Genomic DNA, 23,173 nt, shown 5'->3' with positions numbered 1-23,173 from the left:
CTACAAAGAGCAGGAACACGTACGGAGCCAGGGGGCAGCCCTTCTGGACCGATCTCTCTAGCCAAAACTCCTCCCCTCACCTACCACCTATGAGAACCTTGCTGGTGGCCGATCTATAAAGTGCGGAGACCCTACAGATCCAAGCCTGGGGGAAACCCAACCTCACCATGGTGCCCTCTAGGAAATTCGAGTCCATCCTGTCATAAGCTTTCTCGAAATCCAAGAGTAGTACAGCCAGTCTTTGTCCACTATGTTGAGCCCACTCTGTCACCTCAAAGAAGGTGAATACATTGTCTAGGATACTCCTATCCTGGGCAAAGCCTGTCTGTGTGTTATGGATGATGTTTGGCAGCACGGGGTGTAGTCGCATACCAATCATCTTTGCCAGTGCCTTATAGGCCATTGACAATAAGGTGATCAGTCTCCACTGGGAAAGCTACAATCGGTCCCCCCCTTCGGGGAGAAGACTGATAAGGCCTGTTGAAAGGCTCCCTGTCATCTGTCCTGAAGTGAAAATCTCCTGGAAGGCCATCAGTAGGGGATCCTTCACCACTTCCCAGTAGGTAGTAAAGAAGGCCTTAGAGAGGCCATCCTCTCTTGGGCATTTCTGCCCGTCTTGTGTATGGAAAGCCTCCTCTAGTTTCTTCTTTGTGAAGGGGGCTAGGAGGGAGCATCCCATCTCCACTGTGACGAGGGACGGGATCTGATCCTAGACGTGCTGCCTACATCGCTGTCCTCTAGCTGAGGCCGTCTCCTACTGGAAAAGGCGCCTGTAGTAGTCAGTGGCAATCTCCATCACCTCGTCTTAGCTAGAACGAGTCCTCCCATACTGATCTCAAAGGCTGCGTATCTGCTCTCTTGAGGTGCGAGGCCGGTGCACCTGGAAAAACTCCCTGCACATTGTCTCCCTTCAGCGCCCAAAAAGCTGCTAAGGTGCAGAAAGAGAACTCTAAGCACCTGTCCTCTAGGCCAACAATAGTTGTTCGCGCGCGCACCTCCTGTGTGTGGAAGGTGGGGTCCCCTTGTGCCTCCTGTAGTAATCTCTGCGTGGCTGCAAGGTCCTGCGGGAGTGCTCTCTCCTCCTCCCAGCTCTGTTGCCTGGCGTGCATAGCTACCTCTTGGTAGATTCTGCTCGACTCGGCTAGGACCTCTACAACCTCCTCTGCGATCCGGTCCCTCCTGCCCCATTCCCTAGTCCAAAGCTGCTCTATCTATCTCATCACCTCCTCCCTTCTATAGATCCAGTCAAGGATCCGACAGGATCGTGTGTCTAGGACAGATGCTGGGGAATCTAGTGTCAGGAGAACCGGCGGACAACGCGGTGCCCGCCAACTGCCCAATCGGGCCTCCACGAGAGCCTTCGCACTCTTCGATATAAAACGTTTCAATCGCTCTAGCAGGACTCCACCTAGCTGCTTGTATCCCCAAGAGAAGTCCAGCCACCTCTCCCTCCTATGGACGGCTGGGTCTCTCCAGGCATCGTGTGTTCCTATTGCCAATAGAATTACCTCCCATGCCTCCTGCTTCTCCCCGGCCATGCCCTTGTAGTTTTTGCCTCTATCCTGCTAGTCCTCCAAAGCCTCCAGGTTGTTGAAGTCTTCTTCAATAATCCAGGAGTCCACCTCTGGGAGTCCATCCGCGATCTCCATCTAGAACCTGTTGCGTGCCCTAACCTCCGTAGGGGCATAGACATTGAGGACTCCAAGGCACGAGTGTCCAATATCCAATCTGATCCATAGAACCCTCCCTGCCACTATCGTCCCATGGTCTTGTACACAGGGGATGAGACTCGGGCCAATAGAGGTGCATACGCCTCCACTCTTGCTGTGGGCACCTATGGCGTGCTTCCAGTAAGTGTACGAGCTGCCCGAGAGTACCTTCTCTACCCGCTGGGCTTGGGAGGGGTGAGTTTGTGCTCCTACAGAAGTAAAATGTTGATCCGTCCGGCAAGGGTAGGTTGCAGCTCTTGCCGAACAATCAATTTCTTGGAACCACGTGCCCCACGGTAGTGGAGACTATTCACATTTCAGGATGCAAGGTGTAAGCTCATGGGGAAACTTGTGATTGACCGAAAAGGTTGCAGCTCTTGCCGAACAATCAATTTCTTGGAACCACGTGCCCCACGGTAGTGGAGACTATTCACATTTCAGGATGCAAGGTGTAAGCTCATGGGGAAACTTGTGATTGACCGAACAGACATTTGTTCAGTGTGGAGGCTGCTGATGAGGAGGAGAAACTACGGGACATGCAAGTACGCTTTGCCACGGGTGTGGATGGCGAACTCCAATACCCCATGGTGGCCCTAGGCCGGCTCATAGGGGTGATAGATACTCCAGGTGGTACTATCAATGCATCTATCGGCCATGCGAAAAGTCGTGATTCCGTACACTGGTAGAAACGGGCCACCTGTGCCAAGGGCTACTCGATCACATCCCTCGGAGCCCTCCACTGTGGAGGGGCTCAAAAGATAATGCTCAAGTGTGGGACCTCGGTACGAGCCCACCAGTTAATTTCCATTATGCAACCAAGCCACTGTTGTGCAAACAGTGCTAGTCCTTCTCCCATCCATTGGGAGATGTGGTCCGCCACCTGACTCTTCAACTCCTCCTCTATCTGTATCGTCGTCCAATCCCCTGAGTGAGAGGAATGAAAGAAAAAAGCGTAGTTTGGTCCATCCAGTGGTGCTAGTAGATGGACCTTGCTCCTCCTTGACTTGCGAACCATGAAGATCCCCACCTCTAGAGGTAGTGGGAACTCTCCGCGCTTCGCAACTCTCAGGTAGTACCATGGGCCACTACGGAAGAACTCTTGTGGCAATAGTTATGCCTGTCTTGGGAAGGTGTGACAAGCGGGAGGGGCAGATGAGCTGGTGGCTGTGTGGGAGGGGGAAAATTGTTGGTGCGAGGAGGATGTAGGCATGTGTGGCTCATCACCTCCTGCTGGTGGCCCTGGAAGGGGGGGACTGTGGGCCAGGGTCAGCGGTAGGAGCCTGGGAAGTGGAGGGGGGGTGGGTGTGGGGGCTGTGGGATCTTAGGTGAGGTAGTCTGTGGCACGGGTGGTGCTTGTGGGGGACTGCGGTCTTGCCAGGTAGGATGGGCAGGGGGGGCTGCGGAGTGCTCTGCCTAGGGGGTGTTGCTGGTCGCCCTTCTGCTCCTTGCTGTCGAGGCTGCGTCTGAGGAGCTGGCTGCGGCCCCCCCTGCCATCTCCCTCTCTGTTGTCTGTGGACCCGTGTGACGCCGTCAGCGTCCACCTGCAGGTCTGTCGACGGAGCTACCTTGGCTCCGAAACACGTACAATCTGCTGCCTGGTGCCCAAAGTCGTGGCAGCGCAAGCACTGCCCTTGTTGCCCAATCATAATGACCTATTGCCTAAAGGAGTGAGCTCTTGCCTCAATCTCCAAGAACTTTGATACTCTGTGTGTGTCTTTCACGGCCACTCGTACCTTTGGGACTCTTGCAGCTCTCACTGCATCCGCGAGAAGGAAGTAGGAAGAATTATGCCGAAGAGCCGTCCAAAGTCCTCCACTAATTGGCGGTACTCTACCGCCAGTCTGGGGAAAAGTAAAGTGACTGGGTGTTTGAGAAATTTGTTGTGGAGCACAAACGTCTCCACTGTGAAGCCGCTATATCCGGGAACCATGTAGATACATCACACATGAGACATCACTAGATAATTGCAGCTTAGTCATATCAACAATCAATCCACAACATGTCACCAATTAGGTCTCAATGAATCCCCACCAAGAAAAAATTGCTCTTCTTGCCATTGATGACCAACCTATACTTGGGGAGTTCCTTAAACACTATTTGCAAATGCTTTATCATTCTTTGAATAAACAATAATGTAAGCGAGAAATGTATTTATAAAAGATCTATGTTGTCTGAATATTTGATCCATCATCATGTTAGAAGTACTTGGAGCATTTGTCAACTCAAATAACATCACTAGAATCTTGGACAAGGCAAACATGTCTAGATCCCTTGACCATGTTTTGGCTATGGTTTATATACCACATGTATTTTTATGACATCGTTGCTTTGGCCACATGTCCTTAAAGGGAATGAAAATACTTACTCGTTTGTAGTATCTTCCGCTTCTTGATTACAAATGTTTTGATTCTTACGACCATTATCTTTATGATAGGCATGCATGCAGTCCTCATAAGAAGTCTGGCATTACGTATATGGGTGAGCCTTTGGCTCTTGTGTATTCTGATGCATATGGTCCAATACCCTGTCGATTGCTAAATGCTATGTTATGCACACCCTCTTTTCGAATGTGCTTCTAGTGATACCCACTCTTCAAGTCTATACAGCTGAAAGTTGCAACTACTCTAATCTATCGAGAATATCATCGTTTGCAGAATAGGGAAACAATTCTTGATGGTTATCTTATTCAATGCATGATAATTTATGCACATACACCAAGAACCATCCTTTTGTGGAACAATAAGGAGATAAATTGTGTTGAATCAATCCTTTTGCCAACAGATTATTTACTTCACTCATTATTTCCTCCTATTGGGCAGCACACTTTTTGGGTAGAGTTGTCGATACTCTTCACTTCATCTCCTTCGATTGGGACGAGATTTGACGAGCATTCATAGGTCAATTAATATGGTGGGGCAGCCCATAAGGCTTGATTTCATCACATTTTCGATTTGGGTTTATTTCAGGCTTCATTTGCAGCACTCTTAAAGTACTGTGCAGGCTATTTCATCCTTATGTAGAATTTCTTTCAAAGTTCATTTTGTCTATGTAGAGGGCCTTTTGTATTGTGCTATATAGCACAAGTTAGTTTTGTATGAATTTTTTTCTATATAGGCAACTTTTGCATCAAGAGCAGTCAATGGCCATGGCTAGCAACAATGATGTATTTCGTTTTTTGCCTATTGAAGACGAGTTGGATAGAACCAGCTATCCACTATGGGTTTATATGATGCATCATGTATTGGTTGCAAAAGGGTTGTGGAACATTGTGTAGCATTGCAAGGAATTGATGTACGTATATTGTGGCTATGGAAGCTACAAATGTAGTAGAAAATGTGTTGGTGAGGATATTGTAGGTTTCTCTATAGTTAATGTTAGAGCTCCACTATCTATTGTTGAGTAGATTCGCTAGGATAGAAAAGATGTGGAAACTCATACCTTAATTGTGCAATGTCTTAAACTTATCATGATTGTATACATTCACTTATGTAAGATAGGTAAAGAGGCTTGGGATACACTTGCACATTTGTATTAAGGAAGAAAGGGGACAATTGTGCAAAGATCAAAGATCTGAAGGAGCAGTTCATTGCTGCAGATACATGACCCTAAATTTTTTAACATATTTTTACAAATTATTAGTATAGTACTAAACTTACTGGCCTCTTTCAAAACAACTTAGATAAATCATAATAGATACCATGTGCCAGTTTCAAAATAAGAAAATACGTACAGAGAATCAGAGCGTACAAGAATATTGAAGTCAGAGTTAATATAAAAGAGAGTGACAACAAGGCAATTATTGATAGTAGAGGTGTGCCAACTACATAGGAGGTACTAGGTACTCAAAAGTGAAGATTGAAAACTCAAAAGCTTGCTGCCTTTTGACTACAGGCTACAGCAAAGCTCCAATTTCCAAATTCAAAATTTTAGGCTTCAGTTGTGTGTGTGTGTGTGTGTGTGTGTGAGAGAGAGAGAGAGAGAGAGAGAGAGAGAGAGAGAGAGAGGCAGGCTGATATGAAAGTGCTCTTTCCTTTCTTACACTTCTGGGGTTGTTGGCATATATGGACCATGAGGAATGCATTCATCTTTGATACTTGATCGGGCGTGCAGAGTCATATAGCCCACTTGAAAGGGCTTCTTTATTGGCAGCTAGACTTGATTGAATTAACAGATATTCTCCCTAGACAAGATTTGCTTACTTGGCACACTACAGCTTCTTCTGCCCCCCATAGTCACTGTGCTTCCTTTGTACCTTCACTGTGATGTCTCAGATTTTATGCACGATGACCTAGAACCGATCCTATGCCTTGTAACCATGTAATCTTGTACTTTTTTTTTCGAAATTAATACAATTGCCTTTTACGAGAGAGAGAGAGAGAGAGAGAGAGAGAGAGAGAGAGAGAGAGAGAGAGAGGTCTTCTCTTCAATGTTCAAACTTTAGACTTGTGGCTGTGAACAGTGACAGTTGGCTGAATAACTGCACTGTCTGCAGCAGTGTTTCCAGCCTCCATGCAGTCAGATTTGTTTCCCACAGTTTATGGACTTCATGCAGGCTGAAGCCAAAAGCAACTTGTGGTCAATGCTTTTTTTTAAAATTTCCCCAAATATGTATATGTTTTAAAAAGGTTAAGTGTGAAATGGGGTTTCAAACGTCTCAAAAAAATTTCAGACGTGCCACAACTTGGTTTAGATAAAGAAGGTTGATAAGAATGAGAAAAAAAATGAGAGTTACAGCTTTCGCATTTATTGGAAGGCAAGAAATCATGTCATTAAGAAGTGTCCTAAATTGGTTGCAAAAGAGACCAAGAAGAAAGAAGCTAATATAGCCGTTGTGCATGCCCTCCTTGTAATTCGAAATCCACAAATGTTGAATGGGATGTAGAATGGGCATTTAATGCATAATGCAATAATAACCTTTTTCTATATGATTCTTGTATGTCTATTGTGGATCGTGCATAAAACCCTTGAGCATGCAGCAACACTTTAGGAACACGTGTGAGAAACTATAGCAATATTCCTAGTAGCTTTGGTCTGTCCTCTAGCTTTAGGAGGATACTTATTGAGGGAGTATCACATGTAGTGTTGTGACAATGGTGCCACTAAGCACATTACTTTGCAATGCAATTCATTCACTTCTCTTGAGTCTGCCCCCTAAGGATAGTACTGTCACATGTGCCAATAACTCCTATTATCCTATTAAAGGAGTTGGTAAAATTGTGTTAATTGTTGCTAATCGCAGCACTTTCACTCTTTCAAATGGTTTGTATTTGTCAAAAATAAGAAAGAACTTGAAATTAGTTTTTGCACTTGTTAAGATTAGCTTGATTATCAAATATATGGATGGTAGATGCACTCTTCATGATCTTCTATCATGTAATGATATATTTCTCAAGAACCAATTTCCATGGTTTACCTCTGACCAAGTGAATCTAGAAAGTTGCCTATATGATGCTGTAAAATTCAACCTCAGCAGAAGAGACTCTATCATACCCTTCACCACCAATGAGCTGCCATATTCACCCCTTAGTACAGCCTTGAATAGCACTCCACCTCACACGATCAAGTGTGGGGGAATCAGCGAGCTTGGGAAAAGCAAGCATTCTTACCTTGTCAATTTTGATATTGCTCTTAGATAATCTCTTAAGATCTTATCAAGAGCCAAATTTGCAATACACCATTGAAAATACTTTAGTCTCAAGAGCAATGGCTATTTAAAGTAACTCAATAAGGATAATGGTTGCAAGTGTTACCCCAAAGTGAGCCATTAGTGTTAACTCACAATAAATAGAAGCAAAGAAGGTAGCAACCAAACGATCGAGTGTTTCGTAAGTCCTCCGTCGCTGCCGTCGTCGCGGCCCCGTGCCCCCGCGTTGCATGCCCCCTTCTCGCTAGGTAACCGCACGTCCTCTCCCTCCTCACCACCGTTCCCCCTGACATTCGATCCCTCCTCGTCTCCAAGCTACCTCTCGACCTCTCTCTCGATGATTGCCACCAGTCTCTAGTGAACCAGTGTCACCTGTGATAGATGTCGCCTCCATTCCGTCATCTACTACCCCGCCTGCTCCACCACTAGCGCCTGTAAATAGCGCAGCCCAAAGTTATTGATCCCTGTTGCTCCCTCCGTCAAGAGCAACATTCCCCCTAGTATCACAGCAGCTTGCTCGGTAGGTCCTCAGCAGTGATGTGCAATGGAAACCTCTGGTCGGATATCGGTGCGTCTTGTGAGTGGCCCCTAGTCAAACACCTTGCGTGCCATCCTTTCTGAGAAAAGCTCTTATCCGTTCGTGCCACAGAGCTAGAACTGAAAGAAACAGCAATCTTTGAACAAGTAGTAGGACACTCTCCATCCAGGGCTTAGCTTCGAGATTGGCTTCACTCTACGCTACGCATTGGTAGAGTGCAGTTTGCAGAGGGAGTTCTCATGGGTCAAGGGGATCTTCATGGTTCGACTCGCCTCTACAGATGCAGCCCGTGAGCTAGTGGATAGCACACCTTATGCCTCTACGAAGGAGGTCATCTATATGGTTCCCTAGTATAGTGGCTTCACAGTGGAGGAATTCATACTCCACAACAGGTTTCCTAGACACCCGGTCACCCTTCTATTCCCCAAACTGGCAGTAGAGTATCGTCAATTAGTGGAGGACTTTGGACGGCTTTTTGGCACAGTTCTTCCTCCATCCTTCGCGGATGTAGTGACAACCATAGGAGTTCCGAAGGTACGGGTAGCTGCGAAAGATACAAAGAACATACCTAAGTTTCTTGAGATTGAGGCAAGTAGACACTCTTTCAGGCGGTAGGTTATTGTGACAGAGCAGCCTGGTCAATGCCTACGATGCTATGACTTTGGAGATCAGGTAGCAGATTGCACACGTTTCGGAGCCAAGGCAGCTTAGCCAGCAGACCCGCAAGTGGATGCTAATTTTTTTACACAGGTTCAGTGAGACGACAGAGAGGGAGACGGCAGGGGGGCCTCAGTTAGCCCCTCAGACATAGCCACGGTAGTAGAGAGCAGGAGGGCGAGCGATGGGCCCTCATCAGAGTACCCCACAGTAACCCCTTGCTCGTCCCACCCAACAAGATCACATGCCTCCACCCCCACCACCTACTAAGGCGTCACATGCTATCCCACCCGAGATCCCCTAGCCCCCATGCCCACCCCCTCCTCATGGATTGCCCCTCGACCCTATCCCACAGCCCCCCCCTTCCGGGGCCACTCGTCCCCCCTCACACCCATCTCATACTTCCGATCACCCCATCATCCCTCACTCTTCCTCTTCCCCACTATCTCCCCCACCGATCAGTCCCCCCTGATCCTCACCCAGTACATGGGACCCCCCCACCCATTTCCCCCCTTTCCACAGGGAGTGAGGAGCCTCACACACCCATATATTCTCCTCACTAGCAGCCCAGCGCCCCTCCCCCCTAGCCACTAGCTCATTTGGCCCAGCATCTTGTCACATTTTTCCTCGACAAGCGCTATTGCTCCCACAAGAGTTTTTCCGCAGTGGTCTGTGGTCCTATTTGTGAGTTGTGGAGTGCGGAGAGTTTCCACGGGATCTTCGTGGTCCACAAGGCAAGGAGCGGAAAGGTCCATTTACTAGCACCACTAGATAGACCAAACTATGCTTTCTTCTTTCAAACCTCTCATTTAGGAGATTGGACGATGACACAAATAGAGGATGTGATGGACCAGGTTGCAGACCACATCTCTCAGTGGATGGGTGAAGGAGGGCTAGCACTCTTCTCCCAGCAGTGGCCAGGTTGCATGATGGACATTAACTGGTGGGATCGAGCCAAGGTCCCACATCTGAGCAGCATTTTTTGAGCCCCTACCCAATGGAGCTCAGTGATGGATGTGATCGAGTGGCCCCTCGCACAGGCTGCCCACTTCTACCAATGCATAGAGTCATGCTTCTCTGCTTGGCTAATAGACACGCTAGTGATACCACCTGGAGCATCTATTATCCCCATGGTTTGCCCGAGACCCACCATGGGAGAATGGAGTTCACCCTTCAGGCCTGTGGCTAAGCACATTCACATGCCCCATAGCTCTTCTTCTTCATTAGCAGCTTCCACACCGAATAGATGTCTATTCGGTTAGTCACAAGTTTCTCCATGAGTCTACACCTAGCATCCTGGAATGTGAACAACCTCCACTACAGTGGGACATGTGTTTACAGGAAATTGATCGTTCGGCAAGAGCTGTAGCCTGTTCTTGCCGAACTGATGCACATCTTACTTCTTCAGGACCACAAGCTCACCCCCATCCAACCCCATCGGGTAGGGAAGGTACTTCCAGGCAGCTCACACACCTACTGGGAGTACTCCATCGATGCCCACAGCGGGAGTGGAGGCGTATGCACCTCTATTGGCCTGAGCCTTACCGCCTGTGTGTGAGACCACGGGATGATTGTGGCTAGGAGGGTCCTATGGATTAGACTGGATTTAGGAGACTCATGCCTTGGAGTCCTCAATGTCTATGCACCTATGAAGGTTAGGGCACGCAACAGGTTCTGGATGGAGATTGTAGCACGACTTGGAGAGGTGGACTCTTGGATTGTTGGAGACTTGGACAACCTGGAGGCCTTAGAGGACCAACAGGGCCGAGGCAAAGATTACCAGGGTATGTCAGGGGAGGAGCAGAAGGCATGGGAGGTCTTTCTCCACGCAGTAGGAGCACGTGATACTTGGCGGAACCCAGCTTTTCACAGGAGGGAGAGGTTGCTGGACTTCTCTTTGGGATACAAGCGGTTGGGCGGAGCTCTTTTAGAGCGGCTAGACCGGTTCTATGTGGGAGAGTGGGGGTGTTCTCGAGGAGGCCAGGTAGGGCAGTTGACTTGCACCACTTTGTCTGATCATTGCTCGATTCTCCTCACACTTGATGCTCCCACTGCAGCCCTTGACATGAGATCCTATTAGATCCCTGACTCCATCTACAAGAGGGAGGAGGTGAGAAGGCAGATTGAGCAGCTTTGGACTAGGGAGTGGGACAGGGGAGATCCGATTGTAGAGGAGATTGCAGAGGTCTTAGCCTAGTCGAGCAAGATTTGCTAGGAGGCAGCACTACAAGCTAGGCAGCAGAGTTGGGAGGAGGAGAGAGCACGTTGATGAGACCTAGAAACCACTCAGAGACTACTCCAGGAGGCACCAAGGGATCCCACTCTCCGCACGCAGGAGGTATACACACAGGCAGCCCTCATTGGTCTTGAGGACAAGCGCTTTAAGTTCTCCTTCTGTACCTCAGCAACCTTTTGGGCGCGAAAGGGGGACATGATGTGCAGGGAGTTTTTTCAAGTGCATCAGTCTCACACCTCAGGAGATCAGATTCGCAGCCTCCATGATCACTATAGGAGATTTCACTCTAGCCCAGATGAGGTGATGGAGATTGCCACTGACTTCTACAGACAGCTTTTTCAGTAGGAGGCAGTCTCAGCTAGAGTACATCGTTATAGACAATAGGTCTGGGATTGCATTCCGTCCCTTGTCAGTGAGGAGATGGGATGCTCCCTCCTAGACCCCTTCACAGAGGAGTTAGCTGAGGCCTTCCATGCACAGGATGGGCAGAAATGCCCGGGTGAGGATGGTCTTTCTAAGGCCTTCTTCACTACCTACTAGGAGGTGGTGAAGGACCCCCTACTACTGGCCTTTCAAGAGATTTTCAGCTCAGGACGGATGTCGGGGAGTTTATTGGCAAGTCTTGTCAGTCTCCTCCCCAAAGGGGGAGATCGATGGGAGCTATCCCAATGGAGACCGATGACCTTGTTGTTAGTGGCCTATAAGGCACTTGCCAAGATGATCAGTAGTCAACTCCGCTCCGTGCTTCCAAACATCATTCATGACACCGAGACAGGTTTTGTCCAGGATAGGAGCATCCTAGACAATGTTTTCTCTTTCTTCGAGGTGATCGAGTGGGCTCAGCACAATGGTCAGGGATTGGCTATACTCCTGGATTTTGAGAAGGCCTATGACAGGGTTGACTGGGACTTCTTAGAGGACACCATGGCAAGGTTGGGCTTCCCCCAGGCATGGATCTGCAGGATTTTTGCACTTTACAGATCAGCCATTAGCAGGGTTCCCGTAGGTGGCAAGAGGGGGAGGAGTTTCGACTAGAGAGATCTGTTTGACAAGGCTACCCTCTTGCCCTGTATCTGTTCTTACTCTTTGTGGAGGCCATGCCCTACTTTCTCCGCTCACATGTGAGTAGGCTACGTGGCCTTCGACTTCCGGTGAGGGAGGAGACTGAGCTACTCGACTCAAAGTATACAGATGATACCGCTCTTTATGTAGAGGATGATGAGTTGATGTTGGAGAGAGTGAGGTTAGCTCTGGAGGTATTTTGCACTGTAGCTGGAGTGAAAATCAACTGGCGAAAGTTGATTAGTTTTCTTACGGATCTGAACTCTTGCATGGAGTAGGGTGTCCACTTGGGGTTCAGATGGGTGAGTAGGAGACAGACCGTCCGATATCTAGGGTTCTAGGTGGGACTCGACATCACTCTTGCCCAACAGTTTCTTCCAGTTCTTGACTCTACTAGGCGGAAGCTAACCTACTGGAGCACTATCTGCCTCTCCTTAGCGGGCCGAGCCGTGGTGGTCAACCAGGTCCTCCTAGCGATAGGTACTTCGCCTCTTGTTGGTGCTTCTCCTTGTCTTGTGTGATTCAGCTTCGCCACCTAGTATAGAATTTTCTTTGGACCAGCTCAAATAGTTCCAAGGATTTCTGGGCCAAGGTGGTGTGGGTGACCATCATCCAGCGTCGGTCTGAGGGAGGGCTTGGGATCATCGACCCAAAGTTCCAAAGCCTGGCCCTTTTGGGCAGGCTAGTGGTCTGTGGTCTCACACCAAGTGGGCAGACCTCGAAGGTCTTGCATGAGGGTCTCCATGAGTGTAGACCGAGGCTAGGTGGTGGTTGGAGGTCATCCTTGAGATGAATCTTTACGGCTGCCCAAATCACACCACCCAGATCTTCCTTCCTTCACAGCTTACTTTGAGTGTGGTAGGGCCTTCGCAAGGCCCTAGTTCAAAGGCCCCCAGATGCCAGGAGGAGATAGACTGCCAACAATGGTGTGGAACCCCCCAGATCAGAGATCGGGACGATGGGATACACAGCCAAGGTTGGTAGACATGTGTACTGATGCAGGAGGATATGGATTGGGCGCCTTCACGTAGCAAATACTAGGCGGAGCACAGCATCACAGATGTCTTCTGTCGGACTTTCTGGCGTCGCCTGTGGGACAACTGGAGATCGAGGAGGGTGTCGTATTTCCTTTGGCTTTTGGCACATGGGGGTCTGGCTGTTGGGAGTTGGTTGGCTCAGATGTAGCAAGATGGAGGTTGTAAGCGCTGCCCACAGCAGCACTTGGAAACTCCAAAGCATTGTCTTTGGTCTTGCAAGGCAGCACGACTTGTGTGGAGAGGAGCCTGCCATATTCTCCGTTGACGTGTGGCACCCAGCCTTGGATGTATCTCGTGGGGGGACTTTTTGCTGGCAGGCAGTCAATCAAGGCCGTCACCTTTTGTATGAGGCCCGGATGCAAGACAATTTTTCTCATTGAGGCTGGGTCTTGTGTAGTGGTCGGCTTGGAGGCTTTACCGAGCCGCCAAGTATTGGAGCCCACAGCAGAGCTCTCAGAGGTATGGGAGATCATAGGAAGTCTTACAGGATAGCACATTTGGAAGGCATGTTGTTAGGAGGTTTTTGGCGGGGAGTGCCTTTTAGTACTTGTGACTTCGGCAAAGCTTTCCTCCATCATCCACTCCCTCAGCGGCTGGTGGGACCAGGTGCAGGGCAAGTCTTGAGCTCGTAAGGAGCTCCGTCTTCACTTTCTACGCACTTGGGGCGGCCATGACCTGTTCTTCATGGTGCAGGCAGGCAGCCCCAGATGGCGATACACCCCCCCTCCATGGCTTCTTGCCCCCATCCCCCCCAGATCGCCTTGAGAGGCTTGTAGACATGATGGATTTGTGATTTGCATCAGCTCGAGCTAGTCTGTTGAGCATGTGCACTTCCTTGTAATCAGCCTTCTGAGTAATATAATTAGCCACTTTTACTTGCAAAAAAAAAAAGGCAGCAACCGGTGAGCAGCATCTCAACAACCAAGAGCAGGTGACAATGCATGATGAATGTATAGGAGTGCCAAGTGGGGCGCTTTTTCATATGCTACCACTGTACGAGACTTGACAAAGTCAACATGTGCAAGAGCTGAGTAGGTTCACTATGAATGTCTCCCTAAACAAATCCCTATAGCACTTTAATGAGTATGATACACCTTTCTATAGGAAGGTGGGTAAAGATGCTTAGGAGAGTTTGAACAAGTTTTATAACTTCATGATGGCTTTTATGCTTTGTGGACTTTGTTCCCCCATCTGGTAGTACAAGGGAATTTAAGAAATGGGGAAAATGGCAATGATAAAAAATGGAGTTTCGGCTAGTTTTTGAAAGGGGAGGAGTTTTGAATTTTAGCATTAAATCATATATAGGTACCTTAATATATTAATGCACATAACACCACTTAAATTTTGCACCAAATTCCAAGCCTTCTATCACATGAACTTGTCTTTGTCTCATCTCCATCTCTTATATGAAAAGAACTATGGCAAGTTGAGGGTGTCAAGGCTTGTGTCACAATTAATAGCTACTGTTCACCAACAAGAGTTGAGGGTTTGTACTACCTTTTTAGTTACACAAACACAAATCATGTGTGTGACTGCTTCCATCATTTCACTATAGATGGCTGTAATGAAGAGAAATAGGCATGCAAACACATGCAGTAAAAGTGTAATTTGAAGGCTAGAATTGAGAACTAAAACACATTGCTTATTGGCCAAAACCCAAAACACGGGTAGGTAAAGTTCAAGCCCTCTTTCACCTAGACAAGAACTTTTTTTCACAAACCCACCCAAAAGAAATAATCGATCCGGAATATGTTTGAGTTTCCGAAACATCTCTGAAATGGTGTTTTTGAAACACCTGAAACCTCGTTTCGGGGTGCCATGCTGCATCTAGCAAATGCAAAAGCAGTATGGAAAGAAAACATGAGGTGGTGCAATACTGGTTTTGGAGATAGATGGGAAAAAACTACAAGTGGACTATGTTCTGCGCAAATTTACTGTTATTAGTTATGAAGAAACAACAAGAGGACAATGTTGTGTGTGAATATACTGTTATTTAGTATGAAGCAGCTACACAACAACTATATATGGTCTTTTTTACAGCTTTCTTTTTCTGTTTATTATTTGTGTGCAGGGAAAGTGCCACGTTGTCAATTTGGTCAAGCTGATTGGACTCACTTTTATATTACTCAAGACACACAAAAACATTCTCTTTTGCCTTCAATTCGATCAGGTAAATTGCATATAATTGTCTGCACACTGTATTTTTCTCCAGGTGACCAAACCTTCAAAAGATCCCCTGTGATTGGCTGCTTTCTTTGTTTTGGTATTGATCTTAAAGTAGCATTTAAAAATTTAGAATAAAAAGTATTATATTTGAACTGTTTCTCTTGCAATCACCTAGTCTTTGAAAAGTCTAGAAATGAATCCTCAAAGCATGACATTGCTCTTTCAAGCACGAAAAAATTAGTGACTCTCTAACTAAATCATTGGATTTATTAAGCATGAAAGCAAGACATTGTACTTATGGTCCCCTAAACCTAAACTTTAAGGTGAGTTTTTTTGTCCAGAAGCAAAATCCTCTCATTGGTTCTCATAGATGAAACATCTCCAATGATGACTTTCATTATCATTCTGGATTTTTCAGATGTAATCGTAACTAGATGGTCAAAGGTGTGAGGAATCCAACAGGAAGTAATTCAGCCTTCTTGAGGGGCCAGTCTTGAGTAGCTTCGCAAATCCTCTGAGAGTATGAGAGAAAGGAAAGTAGTATTTTTAGGCATATGGGAGCCGAGCCTTTCCTTTAAAGGAGGGAGATGGACTATCTCAGCCATCTGGCTTTTCCTTCCCTCTAACCCCCCACAACAACCAAAAAGAAACAAAACCAATTATATGGAGATGCTAGTAATTAAACCAGCCGTGCAGCTCCTTCCCTCTGACCCCCACGACAAAAAAGAAACAAAACAAATTAGATGGGGATGCTAGGGATCAAAGGTGGCAACCTAGGAGCACTTTCTTCCTTTGTCCCTCATAATTGAAGGATGGCTTAAAGACAGGGCCATGCAACAGCTCCACTAGTGACTATCATACTGCCATCCACACCTGAAAGGAGCATCTTGAGAGCTCTCTTTTCAGGTCCCACTGGACAAAGTCGCTGCCTCCTGCTACTGCTCTTGCCCTGCAGCTGAACCCAATTTTGTATGCTGATATTGCGGAAATGTTCCCAGATTCACGAAGATGTCCCATTGATTATGTACTCAAATTTGCAGGTCAGAATATGGGCAAATGCATGGGAAGAGCTTGAAGATGTCTCCATATTGAATTTGTACAGTTTGTCCAAAGCTTAGCACTATAAATATATAAAATATAGGGTGATTCCAGGAGAAATTTTGTAATACATGCAATCTGCTACTGTCTAAATGCAAAAGAGTGTTACATTTGTGAACTCAAAGAACAGAAGGGCCCTCAATCATTTCTATCTGTTGTGTGTTTGAAACTGCAAGTTGAACTTCATTAGATTTTGTGTTGCTGTTGTTCTTCTTACACTTAATGACTTACATTATTACCATCTCTTTTACTAGCGGTGGTTCTCATGTTACTTTGCAAGATGATACATGTTTCTTGTAGACAGACTGGAGAGAGAAATCATTTAGGTCGTATACCTGTTCTCTAATTCATAAGAATTTGTTGGGTTGGTGTCTTTATGCCCCAGGTGGTTTTTGTATAACAGGAAGGGTCATTACTTCCTGTTATCTTTCAGAACCAGTTGTAGGGGAGCTGGTGGTTGAATCTTCATCAGTGCCTATCAGTTCTATCGACTTAAATGTTTTGCGCATTGAATCAATCTTGTTGAATGGACGAACATCATCAGGAACAACAGAAGTCCAGACAACCCAGGCAAGCTTCCCTCCTAATTTATTTCCTGCAGCTTTTTGTTTTTTTAAGACCTTTGGAAAAGGTGTCCCAAGGGATGCTGAAGAAAACCCTGTACTCAATGACTTGCATGCATAAAATAGTATATACTACATCTATAACTACTTTGTTCTAAAGTGGTTGCAAGAATTTTGTAGTTACAAAGTTAATCAGGGGGTCTTATACTCGTTCTGCTTTTTCAATTGTGGATAATGTGCTTGGATGTATTATGTGGGTTATACAACATTTGGACTTGAGCATGTGCGTGTACATGACATGGAAGTAAAATGGCCACATGCCATGTGAAGTTATATAACCTTTCGGCTTCAAGCATGTGCATGTCTACCCATGCTCATATGGTACATCAAATGCCAGAATCTGAAAAGGAAATGGCCACCTGTTTATTCTCTATGAGCCCAGTTTCTATATGGATTCTTGGTATATGCTGGCAAGGTTAACACAGAAGACCTTGAGTTCCTTTCTTAAAAGAAGTATAATCTGCATGTCTCCTTAGTCTGTTCGATCTCAGTGTTGTTCTATGACAGAACCTCTGACGACTGTTATGAGTGGCCCTCATTCCTGTTAGTGCTGTCAGCCCATCATTTTGATGTGCTATTGATCGTATTGTTATTAGAAACATCACTGTTGTCTTGACTTTGCTGAGCGGACTTTGATCTCTCTGCCCTAAACGTGCCTATGTCCTAATCTTGTCTATTTGATGTTTTCTTTTGCTATGCTGCTTGAAGATCACCCTTTCAGTGAGCCAGTAATAACAGTTCATAATAATCCGGCGCCGCGATAGAGTTCAGTGTATGTGCTCGGATTCTCAGAAACACCATGGACTTCTGCAAATATACGAAAACAGAAGCTGGGACAAGATCTATGGTCTAGGCCTTTTCCCCACCTAGGTCCTCTGGATAAGTGTCAGTCAAGAAGTCATGAAAGCTGATGGATGCATCTTAGTGATGATTAAATGGTCAATTTCAGTGTGCAAATGCTTTACATAAAGCCTGGTCGTTAGGTAAGCGGCCACGGTCGGATTTACTCTGATACATGCAGGTGGCTGATGGAGACGTGTGCCATGGACTTCCCTTGGCGATCTATGTTCTTCTTCCCCGGCTTCTGACCTGTCCAAGCGTATCTTCAGGGTATGATGTGAAGCTATTTACTTTCCTGTTTTCCACATTTGTTTGTATTTACGAGCGTTTTGCACATATATCAACAGATTGAAATGTTGTAAATTGCAGAACCTTTTCTTTGGAATTTGCTATGTGCATCACCGTAGCATTTGAAGCTAAAATTGCCGAGTTTTACCCTCCTTCAGACTCGACTTCAGAAAGAGAGTGGGTAAGTTCAATATGAAAATGAGAGTCACGGCGACTGTTATGCGAGGATAATGTTTGTGCAGACAAGTTCAATGCTCGCAGGGGAGCTTCTAAAAGAGAAACACGAAACCATGGAAGCAGGGAGAATGATGGTAGGAGGATTGGATGGAAAGGGCATCGTGATAGGCAGCATGATTTGACGAAAGAGGAGCAAGCGCGTGCGTAAGAAGCAAACACATGCTGGGTGGGGGGCGGCGCTGCTGCGCGCCGCGTAGGGTGCAACCCTATCTAACGACGGCAAAAACAAAAGTGCGAAATACAATCTCCTGCATGTCGTTTCTCGTGGAGGAGGATTATGGGACCACACCCCCCTGCCACTCGCTCGCTAGGTGCCTAGCCTACAGCCTACACAGCCTACATACATGTAGGCTACACCCAATATATATTCCAATTCTCTAGAGCAACCACATTTTGCAATTCCCACACGCTTCAGCTCAACATTTACAAGACCAGGAAGTTAAACTCAAATATGCATATGCAGGGACCGCACATATGCATCAGGCATCTCTCAAATATGTGTATGCGTGGACCGCACATATGCATCAGGCATCTCTCTTAAAACTTTGAATGTGCATACTCGAACTGATTTCCCATAACCTAGAACTAGTGCATAGAATTGCAGCACTTGAATTCTTTGCTCGTGTGCTAAAACCAATTACATTTTGGTGCTCTTATGGTTTTTGAAGCCTTGAGCTATTAATCTAAGTGCTTTCAATCAATTGCTCTACTATCTTAGCTTTAGTACAAACTCAATTATGTCCTTCTAAGAATTCATTATCAAACGTCACAAATTCTTCACTTGACATGTATAGAACCCCCTCCATTAAACCCAACACAATGAGAGACCAAATGCAAGGGTGGGGGTACCCTAGAAATGCTACAACCAGTCTTAGATATTGCATTCAACTTTGAGTTAGCTTGTGCATATTGCAACAGTCTCAACTTGCTATTGAAATATGTTAGTACTCTTCTCTTTATACAACAAAGTTTGTCAAATGTAAACCATGTTAACTTTAGAAAGGAGGATTTGGCATATACATTATCTTGGAAGCATTTGAAGCTATGCTTTCTTGCTCAACTTACAACTCCAAGGAGTGGGCAAATTAAACAAAATTCAAGGATGCCATCCAAGAGCCTATGAGCAAAGTATGTATTAGCAAAAGTGGTTAGAAAAGGATTCTTAGTACTTGGATGGAGTTGGAAAATGTATATATCTTATTCAAAATTCATCTATTCAACTTAAGATTGGCAATATCATTGACTTAGTAAAGCCATGTATTCTCTTTGCCTTGTTAATGAGGAAAACTTTGTGATATGGAAAATCTATTTGAATAAGCATGAAGATTATAAGAACATTAGAATAGCTCAAGAATGAAGAAAGACAAGGAGATCCAGGTTTCATCCCATGAAACAAATGAAGTCATGGATAATCAAAACAAGCTAATGGATATGGAGGATGAGAATAAATGAGTGTTCTTACTTGAATCATGGTTTTTAATATTTCCAAATCAACAAACATCATTCATACAACAATATTTTGAAATTGATATTATTTGATATTATAAAAAGACCCACATCTTAAAAAAAGATCGAGTTGTTAGAATATAGGTATGGGAATTCACTTTAAGCAAGGGTCTATGAGGGCAGATAGATGTGAATGACCTTTAGGGACAGGGGAAACCCTAACCTTAGCTTGGCAGAGGCTATATAAACAGCCTATGGGTCACTATCAAGTGTGAGATAAAGTGTACCCAAGTTGTATCTAAGCAACTTAGTAAGCAAGATTTTGTTATTGTACTTTGACCTCTTATCTCTCTTGTACACATTCTTTTTGCTGTAAACTTTGATTTTTCACATGGTATTGGAGCCCTCTATGATCCATTCAACATCCTCTATCCTTAGCTTTACTAAGTGCACATGATTTTCCATCATCTTCATCTTTTTTATCTTACCTCCATAGCCAAACCTTGTCCCCCTGACCTTAGAGGATCTAGGAAAGCCAAAGGTGAGCATTTTAGCTCTTGACTTCTACTGAAGACTTCTTCTCTAACACAAGGCGACCTGGTGTGGCACATCAAAGGGCAACATAATGCATTATGGAGGGCAGAATTGAAGAAATTATAAATCTAGTCCAGATTTCGCAGCCTCCTGTTCAGCTCCTTGGCGCAAATTGTAGAAGGCCCAATCATGGCAAGGGTCTTGGGGCAATGATAGCCCCCCAAGTGGGCTTCCTAACCCTGAAAGGGTTTGACAAGATTCCATTTTTGCTTGCTACACAAAGACAAACCCTAACTACCAGTCTTTTGGTAGCCATAACCAAAAACTTTAAGTTTTTTCATTTTTCAATTATTTCAATTTCTATACACTAACAGTGATTCTAATCACTGATTGATCTTCTTCAATGTTAGTTGAAGACTTGAAAGCTCTATTTCAAAGTCTCTTACCCTCGGTGGATCTCCTTAGTTCATCAGACAATCCACATTTGACATCTCAAGTGGCATAAAACCTTGAGATGAGTGCTTGTAAGCACTAATGTGGCATTTTACAATCTTGTTGCTAGTTGGATATTGACTCAATCTAGTGTTTTTATGAGAAAATTAAATCCATCGAGTGCTTTATGTCATTAATCTCTTTTTGTTTGTTGTAAGGCTATGTGTACAACTATAAACACATTGACCATATCCCAATATCAGTATGTTGTTAGTACATCAAAGATATGAGTTATTGTACCCTCCTCTAATTCATCCCATAGCATAGAGTTGATTGATAAGCTGTGCTCCACCAAGAACTCCTCTAACATGCCACATTATCAAGGAGACCTTGAAGTCCAGGTAAGGCGCACCTCATTGAAACCTAGGAAAACAGTTAAGCCTAAATCAAGAGTTGTTCAAAGAACAGGACCTCGTAAATCCTGTCTTGAGATATTGCATATGTATGATTTTCAACTATTTTCAACTCTTACAACTTTAAAAGTTTGCTATCATGTTTGCTATTTGGTTGTACTTGGCCACTTGTAAAGGGCTAGACACTGCCATTGCTTAAGGCAATAGGTAAAACCTTCCTATAATGGCCATCGCTTATGCAAATGTAAGGCCTCAAATTCCCAAGTTCAATGGAAAAGATTTCCATCCTTGGCAAGTCGTGGTAAAATACAAAATGATGGAAAGAGGCTACTAGCTCTTCATAAAAGGGAACAAAGTTATTGACCCATCCAATCCCCTTGATGTAGAAGATGATGAAAGGGCTCAGGCCATCATCATGCTTCATTTAGATGAATCTTTAATTCGTGATATTGACCAACTCTCCACTACCAAGGAAAAGTGGGATGAACTTGAAAGGCTCTACAGTGCTACAAGGAAGAACTCCAAGATATTTCTCAAGATTGAGTTTTTGTAGCCTAGAGTACAAATAGGGAGAAGATCTAAGTAAGTTTATTTCATATATGAAGGGGCTTATGGCACAGATGACCTCCATTCAAGCAGCCATTCATGATGAAGATGCCATTGTCATTCTTCTGAAGTATGTGAAAAAGGTTTTTCCAACCCTTGTGACTACCTTAACTAATGTCCCAAGCCTAACCTTAGCAAGTACCATCAAGTCTTGTTTGGATAAAGAGAAGAGAAACCATACTGAATGAACTTCAGCATTTACTTCCCGTTAGCAAGTGTTAGTCCATACTGCTTCTACTAAGTGCTCCTGTCACAAAAAATGGCATATTGTAAATAATTGCCAGTAGAAATATCTTGACAAAATGAAGTGCAATAAATGCAAAAAGATTGGGTATATCACGAGTAAGTGTCCCAATGTTCTACAAGTACCTAGTAAGCAAAAAGATTGGGTATATAAACAACCTATGGGTCACTATCAAGTGTGAGATAGAGTGTACCCAAGTTGTACTCTAAGCGACCTAGTAAGCAAGATTTTGTTCTTGTACTTTGAGCTCTCATCTCCCTCTTGTGCACATTCTTTTTGCTGCAAACTCTAATTTTCCACACGAGTCACGTTGCATTGAAAGTTTTTTCTTGAGGTTTTTAAATTTATATGTGAGTTGTGGATTTGAGCTAATGTTGAAGGCATCAATCAAATGATTATGAATTGATGAAATGCATTAAAGGTTACTATTTAGGCAATGTAATATTTTTCTCATGTGTTTTATATTCAATAGAAGGTGGTTTTGTTTGTGTATGAAACAGGTGGCTAAGGAGACTTTGCCACTACGATTAGCACGATAACATAGAAAAGTAAGTTCATGTGATTTTACTTTTTACTTTTTTGGGTTCAATTGAATATTTTAGGATGCATGTGAATGTATGTGTCTTAGCATATCTCACATGTTTATGTGGATTGAATTAAGTAGTCAAACTCTTAGGAAAGCTTCTAGCCACTTGTCAAAAAAAGGAATTCCATAGCAATTACTTCTAAATTACAAAGGACTAGGTTGAAAGTGTAATACAATATTATTAATAGATTTTATGATTGATTGAAATTAAAGTTGTGTTGTTTTGGATGTTCTGTTTGGATTGTGGTCAATTGTAGTTTGGCTATTGGATGACAAATGTGATGTAAACTTTGTGGTTACTTGTGTATGCTACATCAAAAACCTTGTGAAAACATCTTATTGAAGATGGGTATCATATGAATATCTCAATATTTTCCCCAAAGAATTGAACATCAAAATTATTGAGTATAGGTTTTCGATCTTTATGCATGGTATGTAAATATATAAGGAATGTGTGGAATAGTTGGAGGTTATTGTTTTGAATAATTAGGGTGCCATCTTCAAGAAGTCTTAAGAAATTACAAGCTTTTTGTCCTTGTGTTTGATATTCAAATATATAGGGTAATGTTATTTAACTAGTAAACTTCATATTTCGTTGTTTTATATGAAATGATTTAATGTAGGAAAATATAACATGTAGCTAATGGCTATGTGATCCTTTAGGATTATTGGATGATCAAGTTTCCATGTTAAATCCCATAACTCTCCAATGCAAGTATGTTGGTAAAATTTATTTAAATTATCCCTATGCCAAATGTTTATTTTCAATATACATTA

General features: G+C 44.4%; 1 protein-coding gene across 10 annotated transcripts in view; it reads left to right on the top strand.

The window, feature by feature from the left end:
• Positions 1–22,929, top strand: part of LOC148031726 (Vacuolar protein sorting-associated protein 26) — a 151,595-nt gene extending 128,666 nt beyond the window's left edge. For 3 of the 10 annotated variants that reach the window (XM_087685310.1, XM_087685312.1, XM_087685311.1), the window contains 6 exons: positions 14,955–15,053; positions 16,533–16,717; positions 17,792–17,880; positions 17,980–18,079; positions 22,311–22,358; positions 22,654–22,929. In XM_087685310.1, the coding sequence (XP_087541436.1) occupies positions 14,955–15,053; positions 16,533–16,717; positions 17,792–17,880; positions 17,980–18,079; positions 22,311–22,349 (512 nt within the window). In that variant the 3' untranslated portion in view covers positions 22,350–22,358; positions 22,654–22,929. Of the gene's footprint in view, positions 1–14,954; positions 15,054–16,532; positions 16,718–17,791; positions 17,881–17,979; positions 18,080–18,159; positions 18,837–22,310; positions 22,359–22,653 lie in introns of those variants that run through there. The other 7 variants (XM_087685316.1, XM_087685317.1, XM_087685309.1 and 4 more) reach the window with 7 other exon arrangements.
• The last annotated feature ends 244 nt before the right edge of the window (positions 22,930–23,173 follow it).

The sequence above is a fragment of the Lygodium microphyllum genome, chromosome 9 (genome assembly GCF_053477565.2).
Source record: "Lygodium microphyllum isolate KBCC chromosome 9, Lygodium_microphyllum_v1.1.10, whole genome shotgun sequence".
Classification (NCBI taxonomy): domain Eukaryota; kingdom Viridiplantae; phylum Streptophyta; class Polypodiopsida; order Schizaeales; family Lygodiaceae; genus Lygodium; species Lygodium microphyllum.
This window is presented reverse-complemented; position numbering and strand designations above follow the sequence as displayed.